Raw genomic sequence first — 14,853 nt, 5'->3', positions numbered from 1 at the left:
TTATTTCCATAATTCGCTTGCGCGTAGGGGTCTTTAGCAGTGGGAGGAAACCGGAGGACCCAGAGAAAACCCACGAGGTTGGACAGGCGAGCCTACTCCTTGTCACGTACAACCGGGGAATCTAAACCACGCCAGTTGATTCAATGACAGACTTGATGATACAGCGCACACGTGCTAACCATTCAGCCATCCAACCCTCCCAAATTGCTAAAAAGGAATAAGCTTCTTCATCTTACTAATGTACACAAGGTAAATAAATAGTTTTAAAAATCAGATTGAGAAAGTAGTCTCAAGAGTATTTATAACCAGTTGTTGATATTATTGAGTCTCAACGATTGGAACGACATAAAATGTAGTTTAACATCCTACTTTTCTGCACCGACTGGGCTAATGAAGATGGGCGTAATTCGAAATGAAATGGGGTTTAACGTCCTACTGTTCTGCTCCTATACTGGGGCTGACCTTAAAAATATCTTTGTTTCACCAAACCCGACCCACAATCGAGGTGAAGGGTCGGTAGGTCGGGTTTTTTTCAGATTTCTTTTTTTAAGAGCTAATTTGACAGCTTGATAATTTTCCGGGTGCAAACATTCGTCTTCTTTTATTGGCAAACAAATCAATGACATCGGGATTTTTCTTGATGCACGACTCGCACACAAATTGCGACAAACTCACGTTTGAAACTCCCTCAACACGTTTTTAACGATCGTGCGGGTTGTGCCTTTATTTTTCTCGAAAACGGATATTGAAAATATCGTCGTCATGTTTAAAACGACGCCCCACAGACATAGAGGCAGAATCATTTCGTGGGAATGGACGTGCTTTCGTCTGCAACCATTTTGTTGAGAAGCGACACCTATGACGCTTTCGTCTTGATCAACCAGTTTCAATAATGAATCAAACCATAGCCATAGTAAAGGGAAATAACTCCCGTGATATATTTCAGGTTGACACACAAAATAAAATAAAAAGATCGCGGAAAAGTGCAATAAAATAATTTAAGTCGGGGGTGGTTTTAGTTAGTCGGTCGCGTTAGGCGAAACAAAGATATTTTTAAGGTCAGCCTGGGCTAATGAAGACGGGCATACGCCATACAGTGTGCTATGAGGGAAATTTTGCCCGGGCAGCGGCACTATCGCCTACTCTTATATCAAATTCCAACTGCCAAGGGATCTTTTACGTGCATTCCAATGTGTACACGGGACCTCGGCTTTTCGTATCATCCGAAGGACTAGACAGCTGTCCTTGTCAGGCCCTCCGTTCTGCACCACTGACAAGGGGGAACCACGCCGGAAAATCTGGATGAACTTTCTCGGCCAATGCAGGGATCGAACACCCGAGTATAAGGGAAATTTTGCCTGGACAATGGCGCTACAGCCTACTCAGTCATATACTGAATTCCAACTGTCAAGGGGTCTTTTATATGCAACTTGCAAGCCAATATGTACACGGGTCCTCAGGTTTTTTGTCTCATCCGAATAACTATACATTGTATTTGCAAGGCCCTCCGTCCTGCACCACTGACAAGAGGGAACCATGCCTGAATCATAATATAGTACTTTGTAAAATTTCTCAAATGAATGAACACAACAATTGACTAAAAATAAAAATATTTCATTAATCAATTTTTGATTAGAGACTTAAAAAAAAAAAATTATTTAATTACTCTACGTTTACTTACAATGTTCTTCATATAAAATCTGTTAACAAATGTTTTTACTAAGTCCCAAACAAGGTATATAGGTACAATGAAGACGTATTTGATGTGTCAGATGAGAGAGAATGAGTTCTACTGGCACCATCCCTAGTATTTCTCATTATATATATATATACTGCTAATATACACCAGTCTTACTTACATATACCACACTTGTTATACAGTATAACCTATCTATACAGACCATTCTAAATCACATAATTATCTTCTTAGACCCATTATAAAAAAATGGAATTACATGGGGTTTAACGTCCTACTGTTCTGCTTCGACTGTGCTAATGAAAATGGGCATCCGCCATACAGTGCGCTATACTATAAGGGAAATTTGGAGCGGGAAGCGGCACTATGGCCTACTCTTATATTGAATTCCAACTGTCAAGGGATCTTTTATGCGCATGCCAATGTATACACGGGACCTTGATTTTTCATTCCATCCAAATGACTAGACAGCTGTCCTTATCAGGCCCTCCATCCTGCACCACTGACAAGTGGAAACCATGCTGGAAAATCCTAACAAACTTTCTCAGCCAATGCATGGAACGAACATGCAACCTCCAGCTTAGCGAGCTAGTGTTTTACCCATTTAGCCCCTGTAGCTCCCCACCCATTATACAAATGTAATAAAATTAAATGAGGTTGAACTTTCTACTTTCCTGCACCAACCTGGCAAACTTCATATACAAACTATATACTTCTATTGATATCTATGTTACAGTATAACTTGTCTAGACAGACTATTCTACTTGCACAACACTAACATAACCTACAACAGTAAAACCTGACTATACTGGCCTAACCTGTCTAAACAGACCATTCTACCTACACAACACCTATATACACATTCTCATGACAGTAAAGCCTGACTATACCGACACTCATATTGAATATTCTTAGGATTCTTACTTATTTCACTTAATATCTAGTAAATGCCTGTTTATTCAGACACTTGTAATATAGACCATTCTACCATTACACACCCAGACTTCTCATGTTACATATATCAACACCCATAAATAACACTTATAGAAACTATGTGAGTACAAACTACTAAATTAACTAACGATTACAGTTCAACCTGTCTACAAGAGAGTCTACTAAGCCTACTGTTCTGCTCCAACTGGGCTAATGAAGTCGGGCAGACGTCATACAGAGTGCTATGAGAGCAATTTTGTTCATACTCTTCACAGAATTCTGACTGTCTATGGCCCTTTACATGTAAGACAGTGTGTGCATGGGAACTCAGTTTTTTGCCCCATCAAAACGACTAGACTCTGTACCTTCTCTGGGTCCTACTATTACCATAGGGGAAATCAAGTATTTTATTGACACAAGAAGGATTGAGGTAAAGGCCAGGTCTATTTTGATGATGGTAACCTGAAGGTAATGAGCCCCCTACCAACCAACCTAGTCACTAGTAAAGGTTGATAATATGGATGATATACATACTTCTCCTATAATAACTATAGTATGATGATAGACATATTCCTCCTATAATAACTATAGTATGATGATAGACATACTTCTCCTATAATAATTATAGTATGACGATAGACATATTCATCCTATAATTAATAACTATAGTATGATGATATAAGAACTAACACATTCTATGAAAACTTACAGCTGATAATGTCTAAAAGTAGCAATGAGTGTATGGAAGTCATCTGTCAACTTTTAATCATACTAAATATTCAATATGCGTACCATAGATTTCTCCTGGGGAGAGAAAGAAAGAAATGGGGTTTAACATCCACTCGACACAAACTAGGTCATTTCGGGACTAACACATGGATCAATTTCACTTCAATAATTCACTTGCACGTAGGAGTCTTTAGCAGTGGGAGGAAACCAGAGGACCCAGAGGAAACTCACAGGGTTGGACAGGCGACCCTACTCCTCGTCACGTACAATCAGGGAATCGAAACCACACCAGTTGACTCAATAACAGACCTTATGATACAGCGCGCATGCACTCACCATTCAACCATCCAACACCTTGGTATCCTATTCAACAAAAACTCCTAAATTTTGATAGGCCCAGTGTTTTCTACAATTTCTTAAAAAAAAAGAGAAAAATCTCAAATAATTTATTATGACGATATACAGAATAAAGGGATTTGTTATATTTTATTTATACATGTACAAAAAGATAAAATAAATCCTGATAATGAAGAGATGTAGTTAAAGTGATTTTATAAAGATGAAACAGAGAATGAAGTAAGTATTGAATAAAGACAATCCTTCTCTTCATATTACAGTATTTTAAAAATGTTTTCTAAAGTTTAATATATGATGATTGATGAATTATTTTTAGAGTTATTTAATCAAATGATAATATTGCTGATGTTTATTGTATATTTCAAACATTATAAATTACTATCAAAACGTCTTTGTTTTAGACTTGGCATTTCGCCCCAATTTTCTTCAGTGTAGTAACATCGAGGTATCTTACAAACACACAATTGATAATGACGTACACTAGAACTAGACGAATGTTTGGGGAATGCTTTCTGTTTCGTGTTTGTAGACTGTCTACCTTGTTGTGATTTTCTTCTCAGGTTGAGTGATGCCTGCATCACAGCAGACCAGGCCCCGTGTTCACTAAGCATTCTCAGACTTCAGAAATTACTCAAAATTGTTTGCCTCATTTTAACTAAAATATAGCAGTTTATAAAACTTTTGTTGTTTTAATGTATCAAATACATCAACAAGAAACTATGTGCAAAGTTTTGTGTTTCTGAATGAAAGATATTTCTCATAAACAGTGATTGAAAGTTGAGTAAATTCTTAACTTAAGTCTGAGAATGCTTTGTGAACTAGGGACCTAGTACTGAACAGTTCAGTTGATGCATATGACCGAACCCCTGAATCCATTCACTTGACTTGATTTGTTAATGTATAGTGCAGTTCTCCCATAATGTATCAATTCATTAATGGGAGAAGGATAAATGGGGTTTAACGTCACAAACTAGGTTCTTTCGGGACTAACACAAGGTTCAATTTTATTTCAATAATTCGCTTGCGCAAAGGAGTCTTTACCTGTCCTGTGGGAGGAAACCGGAGGAGCTGTAGGGATTTGAAATGTCACTTAATTCAATGATCTAAATGAAATGAAATGGGGTTTAACGTCCTACTGTTTTGTTCCTATACTGGGCTAATGAAGACGGGCATACGCCATACAGTGTGCTATGAGGGAAATTTTGGTGGCACTATCGCCTACTCTTATATCGAATTCCAACTGCCAGGGGATCTTTTACGTGCATTCCAATATATACACGGGACCTCGGTTTTTCGTCTCATCCGAAGGACTAGACAGCTGTCCTTGTCAGGCTCTCCGTCCTGCATCACTGACAAGGGGAAACCAACCCGGAAAATCTGGATGAACTTTCTTGGCCAATGCAGGGATCGAACACCCGACCTCCATGTTAGCGAGCCAGCGTCTTACCCACTTAGCCACGTGATCCCCCTAACTCAATGACGGACCTTATATGATCTAAAGATCATGTGTTAAACCGTTAGGCCATTACATTTGAGGTGAACTATTTAGTTTGTTATGGAGATATATATGAAGCATGATGGCAGTTTCACCCCATTTTATTGGCTAATCTCACACATAACCAAAACGCAGCTTACCGTTGTGAAGACAAGTAAAACGAAATTTTGAACTATAAAAAAAAAAAACGAAATAGGATCTGTGTTTTAATCAGATTGTCTATTTTAACCATGATGTTTCTTTTTTTTAGTAAATCTGAAAATAGTTTCAAGTTCTTGGAATCAATAATAAAAAGGAAAATACAGGATCTGTTATTGTCTGTATTTTTGTTTTTTTGGCTTGTGTTTCCTACAATGTCTTTCTAAATTGGGTTAACCTTTACAGAGTGGATTTATCTTAAAGGGACAATAACACTCTTGCTGGCTTGACAGTTCCAGAAAATAAATAATAGCCTTATTATAAGTACTAGATATCTAAGTGTCCTACCTGTTGTGTAAATTATCCATTACATCCTATTTTACATGTCCAGAGGGTTCGAAAGTTCGAAAATATATTTAAATCGAAGTTTCATTTGAAAAGGTTTACGTTAGACATTTCAAACCATTATGTTGAATTTTTCAAATTTTTTAAATAAGGTGTGTTAAGATGAAATTTGTATCATCAATTAATTGAAATATTCTAAAATAGTACAATTTGTTGACCAGAATAAAGATTGGGACATATTATTCAGTTACAAGAAGAGTGGTATTGAGCCTTTAACTTAAAGGAGCTAAATCGCTAATATTTAGAGAGAGAGAGAGCGAGATGTGGTTTAACTCCACATGACACAAACTAGGTCATTAGGTCATATCGGGACTAGTATATGGTTTAATTCGATTGTGCGTAGGGGTCTTTAGCAGTGGGAGTAAACCAGAGGACCCAGAGAAAACCCATGAGGTTGGACAGGTGACTAAACTCCTTGTCATGTACAACCAGAGAATCGAAACCACGCCAGTTCACTCAATGAGACCTTATTATACAGCATGCACACGCTGACCATTCAACTATCCACTCCCCCAGCTACTTTAAGCAACATACCTTGTTTAAATCAGATTACAGTTTTTCTTAGTAAATTGTTTATTTACATCTGGAACAGTTTCAAACACCTTGGACCAGATAAAAAAGAGTGAAATATATTTTCAAATTATGTTAAAATTCACAGAACAGATCTCTTTACAGTTACACATAAACCTTAATCTAAGCAGCATATCTTGAACATGTGTATATAAAAATTGAATTTGGCAAGCTCTGGACATCTTTATCAGTGCACGGCGTGATGTTTATTTCATTCAACAAAACATTTTTCAAGGTGTTTCATGTCAAACTAAACATCAAGAGATATCGAGAAGAATTCTAATTACCAAGATATTTTAAAAGAAGGAAACCGCTTGTAGTCCTCTAGTGAATCTATACAAAGCATGGCGTCAAATCACTTAAAACTACAACAAAAATCCATTTGTCAGAAACAGAAATACAATGAAATGCGGGATTTAACATCTAATGTATCTGCATCAACAATTTTCACAATATCTTGGTTTGAAACAGACTTAAAACCCCTCAATTAACGACCTTTAAATCTTTTCTATTTTTAGCTGTAGGATAAATACAAAATTTGAGAATTTGTGTAAATTGAATAAAATAAATTTTATCACCCCCAACCCTGGTCTTGGTCTTCAATCTTATCACCCCCAACTCTGATCTTGGTCTTCAATCTTATAACCCTCAACCCTGATCTTGGTCTTCAATCTTATCACCCCCAACCCTGGTCGTGGTCTTCAATTTCAACACCCTAAACCCTGGTCTTCAATTTTATCACCCCCCAACCATGGTCTTGGGTCTTCAATTTAATCACCCCAACCCTGGTCTTGGCCTTCAATCTTATCACCTCCAACCTGGTCTTCATTTTCAATTTTATCACCCCCAACCCTGGTCTTGGTCTTGAATTTCATCACCCCCAACCCTAGTCTCTGTCTTGAATTTTATCACCCCCAACCCTAGTCTTCGTCTTGAATCTAAGATAAGATAAATAAAAGAGCCTGGTTTTCCTGCTAATTCAGAAAAACATAAACTCTTATTCTCATTTATCTATTTTAACATTTCCTTTCTTCACTTACACTGTTTATTTTAAAACTTTATATATGTATTCGATCAATTGAATAGAACATACAGTGTTTACTTCGTACCTTGGAAGCTGCGGTGGTTCAATGAGTAGGGACGTTGACTTGCTAACCTAGAGGTCCCGTATTCGATCCTGTATTTGAGGAGAAAGTTTGTCAGGATTTACTGATGTGGTTCCCTTTTGTCAGCGATGTAGGACGGGGGACAAAGTATAGTCGTTCGGACACATTGGTAGATGGAATTCAATATAAGAGTAAGCCATAGTGCTGCTGTCTGGGCAAAATATCCCTCATAGCACACTGTGTGCCATTAAACACCATTTCATTTCATTTCTGTTCAAAATCTACATCAAATTAAAGTCTCAGTCATTTCCGCTTTTCAGACAATACAGCCTAATCCAGACTAAAACGTAATTTGATTATTTATGATTTAATTAAGAAAATTAAACAACAATATCACAGGTAGATAATACCCTGACTTGGATTCAATAGGATTAAATCCAACTTGGAATAGTCAGATTCAAAAGGATAAAAAAAAAAGAGGCAAATTAAACAATTTCAGTGAAAGCTATAGGTGGCCCTGGCTTGTTTTGACTATATCCTCTTTATATTGTCTGCAGTTGATAAATATTTTGTTCATTATATTAATGTAAATACTGCATGTTATTAAACCATTGCTGGACCGATATTCAACTTTCACAGTATTGTAATCTCTAAAATAACTCTTACAGACTTTAATAGTACAGGGGGACTGCACCACACACAAACAATCACACAAGACAAGTAAGAATAGATCAATGGGAATAGGGTTTGGATTAGGTCTTTTTTTATTATTAGAACCACCTATATATAGAAATGCCACTGTAAGCCTGTGACCATGGTGACCAGTGTATAATAGAAACACCACTGTAAGCCTGTGACCATGGTTATCAGTGTATAATAGAAACACCACTGTAAGCCTGTGACCATGGTGACCAGTATATAATAGAAACACCACTGTAAGCCTGTGACCATGGTGACCAGTATATAATAGAAACACCACTGTAAGCCTGTGACCATGGTGACCAGTATATAATAGAAACACCACTGTAAGCCTGTGACCATGGTGACCAGTATATAATAGAAACACCACTGTAAGCCTGCGACCATGGTGACCAGTATATAATAGAAACACCACTGTAAGCCTATGACCATGGTGACCAGTATATGATAGAAACACCACAGTAAGCCTATGACCATGGTGACCAGTGTAATAATAGAAACACCACTGTAAGAATGTAACAATGGTGACCAGTGTATAATACTACACCACAGTAAGCCTGTGACCATGGAGACCAGTGTATAATAGAAACGCGAGAGTAAGTCTGTGACCATAATAACCAGTAAAGAAAGAGTTAACGCTGCGACTAGTAAAACAAAGATTCTTAGCCACACAACAAACATTCCTAATAATCAAAAAAAGATAAATAATACAAACCAATACTCATTATCTTAACCAAGTTAGTGTCTAAAATGGTCTAACATTAATAATTTTAGCTTTAATCTATTTGGAGTTATCTCCCTTCATATAATCTTGCTCATTGAAAATCTTCAGATGTTCTGCACATTTAACATTAATGTTCAGTAAATTTATCATCAGTGTTCAGTACATTCATCAGCAAACACTGACCTTACAAAAAATTTGTGTTGATGTATACACATAATCTTGAATTAATCTATTCCTTAATGACTAAAACCCCACCAAAAAATCCCATTTCTCTTAATCAACTTAATGATTACACAAACATATGCAGCAAGTCCCAACTGTGTAGAGTGATTACAAAGTTTGAATACAGTAACCTGTTTTCTGACTGACCAGTAGACATCCCCAATATCCTCAGTGGTGTAATAACACAATTTCCAAGGGTGGGTAATTTGAATATGACTATGTTGTCTCCCTCGTGAATGGACCCAGGGGTTAGTAGAGTAGAACGGAACGATACCACTAGGAATGTCGAGGATGTCCAGTATAGTGTGTTTACAAGGATTGAATGTAAATAATATATGAAATGGGGGAATACAAAACAAAAACTTGGATAGACAGCAGTCCTTCATTTAAAAATTGAGAAAAAAGTTCCCGTTAAAAAAAAAAAAAATCTTCTTAATTATATTGCAAGAGTAACTCTACATTTTCTTGAATTAAGGAGAGCCAAATTGTATTTATGCTTGAGTTTTGTCTCATGTTCTCATTATTTTGTCTTTTGTATGTTCCACGAATTTTCGTCAGTTTGATCGCTTTGTCAGCGTGCTTAGTGCACAATTTGCACTAAAGACCAAACACATTTTTGTCCCCCTCCGTGGCTATTTGCCCTCCAGTAATTTCAATTTAAAAATGTAGCATTCTTGACAGTTTTGACCATCTCCAGACATATTGATAGAGATAATCAACACAATCTCAATGAGAGAAGCGGTACATGAAAACATTTTAAACAACATAATGTTATTATTAGACGTGTCATTCTATCATTCCCGCGAATATTCTTCATCAACATCCGGCTACATATTAGGCTGTCAAGTAACATCGTATTCTATTGGCTGATTTTAGACTTCTATCCAATTAAAACGAGCCTTACATTAGCATTCAATATGTTTGGTGAATAATTATGGCAACCCTAATTTTACCAATGGAAATGCTCATTGCTTGGAGGAGGTCACTATACTCAAACATATCCAGTTTTAAAAATAAACAAAAACTAAAGTATGGTAGTTTATGATCTCAATATTTAGGAGAGCAATTTAGCTAATTTGCGGGCATATTTAATGACTCCCCAAAAGATAAGTCGATGTGCATTAGGAGGCGCAAGAGCGAAAGTGCACCTTAATCATAAAGGAAGGTAGACAGATGAGGGTTATAAACAAATTATAACTGACCTGTCTAAGTCTGGACCTGTCTATGTCTGGATAGACAAATTATGATTGACCTGTTAAGTCAGGACCTGTTTATGTCTGGATAGACAGATGAGGTATTAAAACAAATGACTGACCTGTCTAAGTCTGGATAGACAGAGAGAGAGAGAGAAATGGGGTTTAACGTCCACTCGACACAAACTAGGTCATTTCGGGACTAACATATGGTTTAATCTTATTTCAATAATTCGCTTGCGCGTAGGGGTCTTTAGCAGTGGGAGGAAACTGGAGGACCCGGAGAAAACCCACGAGGTTGGACAGGCGACCCTACTCCTTGTCACATACAACCAGGGATTCGAAACCACGCCAGTCGACTCAATGACAGACTTTATGATACAGCGCGCGCACGCTAACCATTCAGCCATCCAAACCCCCCCTGGATAGACAGACAAGGGTTATAAACAAATTATGACTGACCTGTCTAAGTTTAGAAAGTCTGGATGCTATTATTTGAGGTACTGTAGATATATTATCACATTCATCTTCCTGTTTTACGATATGAGCTCGTTCATCTTGCTCTTTATTCTCAACACCTACACCGCCATCTTTCATACTGGCCTCATCCTTTATATTCTCTTCATTATTATTTATATTCTATCAGTAAATAAAAATACATAGGTTAAAGATACGACTTGATTAAAACCCTGGGGCATAAGGATGTTGAAGAAGGGATGCCAACAGACAATAAAGACTCTGAAGAAGGGATGCCAGCAGACAAAGATGCTGAAGAAGGAATGCCAGCAGACAAAGACTTTGAAGGAGGGATGCCAGCAGACAATTTTTTTTCATAGAATTCTGTCCCACATATTTCTTGCTCTGTGGGGATACCTTCAGTTGTGGTAGAGTCAGCAGTTAGGTGTGGAAGGGGGGGGGGGGTGTATGTGGCAGTCTGTGGGGATACTTTCAGTTCTGGTAGTCAGCAAGTAGGTGGGGATACGTTCAGTTGTGGTGGTCAGCAGGTAGGTGGGGTGGGGGTATGTGGCAGTCTGTGGGGATACGTTCAGTTGGGGTGGTCGGCAGGTAGGTGGGGGGTATGTGTAGCTGTCTGCAGGTAGATGTGGGTATGTGACAGTCTGCAGGGATGGGCGGATCTATACAGACTGATACTAGTACGTCCATGTGGCGGTCAGTATAGTGGGGGTCCACACAGACTAATACCTTGACACTAGTTGGACTTTGGAGGGGAGTGGAGGGGTGGGGGGCAGATGGTGATCTAAATGTACCTTGACACTAGTTGGACTGTGTAGTAGTGGAGGTGAGGAGAGAGTGATCCAGACGTACCCTGACACTAGTTGGACTGTGTATAGTAGTGGAGGGGAGGGGAGGAGAGAGTGATCCAGACGTACCCTGACACTAGTTGGACTGTGTATAGTAGTGGAGGGGAGGGGAGGAGAGAGTGATCCAGGCGTACCCTGACACTAGTTGGACTGTGTAGTTGTAGAGGGGAGGTGTGTAGAGGGGAGGAGAGAGTGATCCAGACGTACCTTGACACTAGTTGGACTGTGTAGTTTTGGAGGGAATGAACCAGGTATTGTATGATTATTGCTTGAGTTTTTTATATGAGCTAAAAGATCATCTCTTGTTAATCCTACAGGTATTGGTTCATGTTGTTTATTATCTGAAATAGGAAAAAACAAATTTTAGGTACATTAAAATATTGGCTATAGGAGGGATTTCTTGCTATGGCTTGTTTGTGATATAGGACGGAATTTATTGTTTTGATTATAATCACAATGTTACACAATAAATTATACCCCTCCACCTATTGAGAAATGTAATTAAAGAATGTAATGATATCTTAGTTTATATTATGTCTTTGAATCTACCATATGACAGTAGACACCTTAAATTTATTAATATAATTATTTCTACAAAGATCCAATTATAGTCTCTAATTGGTGTTTTAATGACAATAAATCATATATAGTTTATTCAGTTCGAGTAAGATTTGAAATGAATAGATACAGTTGGTTTAACTTGAGTGTAGATATTAATCATCTATGTTGCATATATATCTCCTTTCAGTTGAATCATATATCATTTGTTATGTTCATATTGTCTTACGTATTTGTCAACATCAAGGTGAACTTGTTCTTATGTTCCAGTTGCCTATTCAGATTTGTTCAGATGAACGTAGTACTAAAATGGCATTTTCAAATAAGAGTGTCATGGCGATACACACTTTTTATTTAAATTACACTGATTTTAAATGTTTTATCCATTAGTCAATTTAAAGAAATTTTGATTCCCGAAATATTGATGATACAATTAAAGATACATTATGGAAGATTTAGATAAAGAGGAAGAGCTAGCCATTCTTGCTACAATAGTTCGATAATAGATAATGTAAAATGAATAATTTGAAAATTGCATTCAACTTACACTATTGTGTGCGAAGATTTTAACCTTTGAAGGTTTGACAAGACGTGTGCAATAATTCAACCACCATACTGGTTGTTCGAAGCTAAGTCTCGTTCCTCCATTTTTAGCTTAAATCAAAATATGACTGAACTGTTCTAATCTATTTAATATCGGAGAAATCCGATGCCATCGAGAGTTGGTTATGGTCTGGAGAAGTTAATTAATGTCTAATTAATAATTTAGACAACATTTCAGGCCTAAAGAAAGACCTGCTATAGGCAGATTTAGCTCTTGCATAATGTATGTTTAATGATCGATGACCGAAAACTGTCAAACAATCCGGAATGGCTCCAGACCAAAACGTCATGGAATTTCGAGCACTTTATTTTGCCGGCTACACATTGGCACTACGGCCTACTCTTATATCGAATTCAAACTGTCAAGGGAACCTTAATGTGCACGCCAATGTGTACACAGGATTTCGGCTTTTCGTCACATCCCAACGACTATACATTGTCCCTTGCCAGATCTTCTGTCCTGCACCACTGACAAGAGGTACCACGCAGTAAAATCCTGATGAACTTTCTCGGCCAAAGCAAGGATCAAACACTAAATCCCCAGGTAAGCAAGCCAATGTCTTATTCACTGAGCCACCGTGTCTCCCAGCTATAGATGAACGATGATGTACAGTTTCAGTTTGGGTGAAGATGTGTTCTTTTATAGAAATTGTACAGCGGTGGGAGGAAACTGATAACTGAGAGAGTGAAATTTTGGGACTAACACATTGTTCAATTTTTAATTCTATAATTCGCTTGTGCGTAGGGGTCTTTAGCAGTGGAAGGAAACCGCAGGACCCAGAGAAAACCCACGAGGTTGGACAGGTGACCCTATTCCATGTCACGTACAACCGTGGATTCGAAACCACGCCAGTTGACTCAATGACAGGCCTTATGATACAGCACGCACATGCTAACCATTCAGCCATCCAACCACCCTAGATAACTGAGATTTAATTGTCAAGTACCGTTGCTATGATAATAAACACGTTGCTATGATAATAAACAATCTATATCTTCAAACAGTCATAACTTTACTCAGAATAAAGTAATTGGAATGAAATTTACAAAATTTGCATTATCTATTTTAGAACTATTATTATAGCAAGAACTGTCAGCTCTTATCTAAATCTTACACAATGGATCTTTAATAATATTTGAGAAATTTGTAAAGGTTTGTTATGTATGCAAGCCATGTATTTAATGCCAGGACTGTAGGCTATGTGATAAGGACTCAAGGAGCAAGGTTATCTGCTTAACCCTTGGGGTTTATTCTAGTTCCTCCCACTTTTAATAACCCTTGGGCACACTCTAATTATTGCAATAAAATATATGTGTGACCTGTCACCTAAAATGTCCTGGTAAAGGTTGAGTGGATATTGAAATACTGAGAGAATAGAGAGAGAGAGAGAAATGGGGTTAAATGTCCACTCAACACAAACATGGTTCAATTTTATTTCAACAGTTTGCTTGCCCGTAGGGATCTTTAGCAGTGGGGGGAAACTGGGGACCCAGAGATAACCCACCACGAGGCTGGACAGGCGACCCTACTCCTTGTCATGGCAAGCAAGGAATCAAAACCACGCCACTTGACTCAATGAGACCTTGTGATCTAAAGCCCATACATTAAACCATTCGGCCATTACAGCTGTGGTGAATTATTTAATTTGTTATGGAGATATATATCAAAGCATGATGGCAGTTTCAACCTGAAGCCCTTCAATATTATATAGATGTTACATTTTCCGAACAGGAGAAAACAGAAATTTCTGGACAACTAACTCTTTATATACTCTGTGCTGCTGACAGTTTCAATGTTATATTAAATACAAGCCTGGACGTAAGGCACCCAATCTGACTAAAATACAGATCGTTTTGTTATATTTTCAATGGCCTACACTAAATGAAGATCCTGACGTCAGAGGTCGTACGAGCAGTTTTTGACCCTATGACGTCAGACATCCATTAATCAATCAACGTTGACGTTTCTAGTGATTTACCCACAGTTCCGTGCATTGCACGACAAGAACTCGCTGTAAAGGATCGTTTCATTGGCTAATCCCTCACTTCAACCCGAACGCCTGTTATATAACAACTTTTCCAGATCCTAGTGTAGTAAAAACA

General features: G+C 37.8%; 1 protein-coding gene across 7 annotated transcripts in view; it reads right to left on the bottom strand.

The window, feature by feature from the left end:
- LOC126810366 (inositol 1,4,5-triphosphate receptor associated 1) overlaps nucleotides 1–14,853 on the bottom strand; it is a 102,523-nt gene that overhangs the window by 59,861 nt on the left and 27,809 nt on the right. For 4 of the 7 annotated variants that reach the window (XM_056098431.1, XM_050535387.2, XM_050535389.2 and 1 more), the window contains exons 3-4: nucleotides 11,797–11,930; nucleotides 10,730–10,906 (exon numbers count right to left, since the gene is read on the bottom strand). In XM_056098431.1, coding sequence (XP_055954406.1) covers nucleotides 10,730–10,906; nucleotides 11,797–11,930 — 311 coding nt within the window. Of the gene's footprint in view, nucleotides 1–1,681; nucleotides 1,809–10,729; nucleotides 10,907–11,470; nucleotides 11,482–11,535; nucleotides 11,559–11,796; nucleotides 11,931–14,853 lie in introns of those variants that run through there. The other 3 variants (XM_056098433.1, XM_050535390.2, XM_050535391.2) reach the window with 3 other exon arrangements.

Source organism: Patella vulgata, chromosome 2, assembly GCF_932274485.2.
Source record: "Patella vulgata chromosome 2, xgPatVulg1.2, whole genome shotgun sequence".
Taxonomy (NCBI): domain Eukaryota; kingdom Metazoa; phylum Mollusca; class Gastropoda; family Patellidae; genus Patella; species Patella vulgata.
This window is presented reverse-complemented; position numbering and strand designations above follow the sequence as displayed.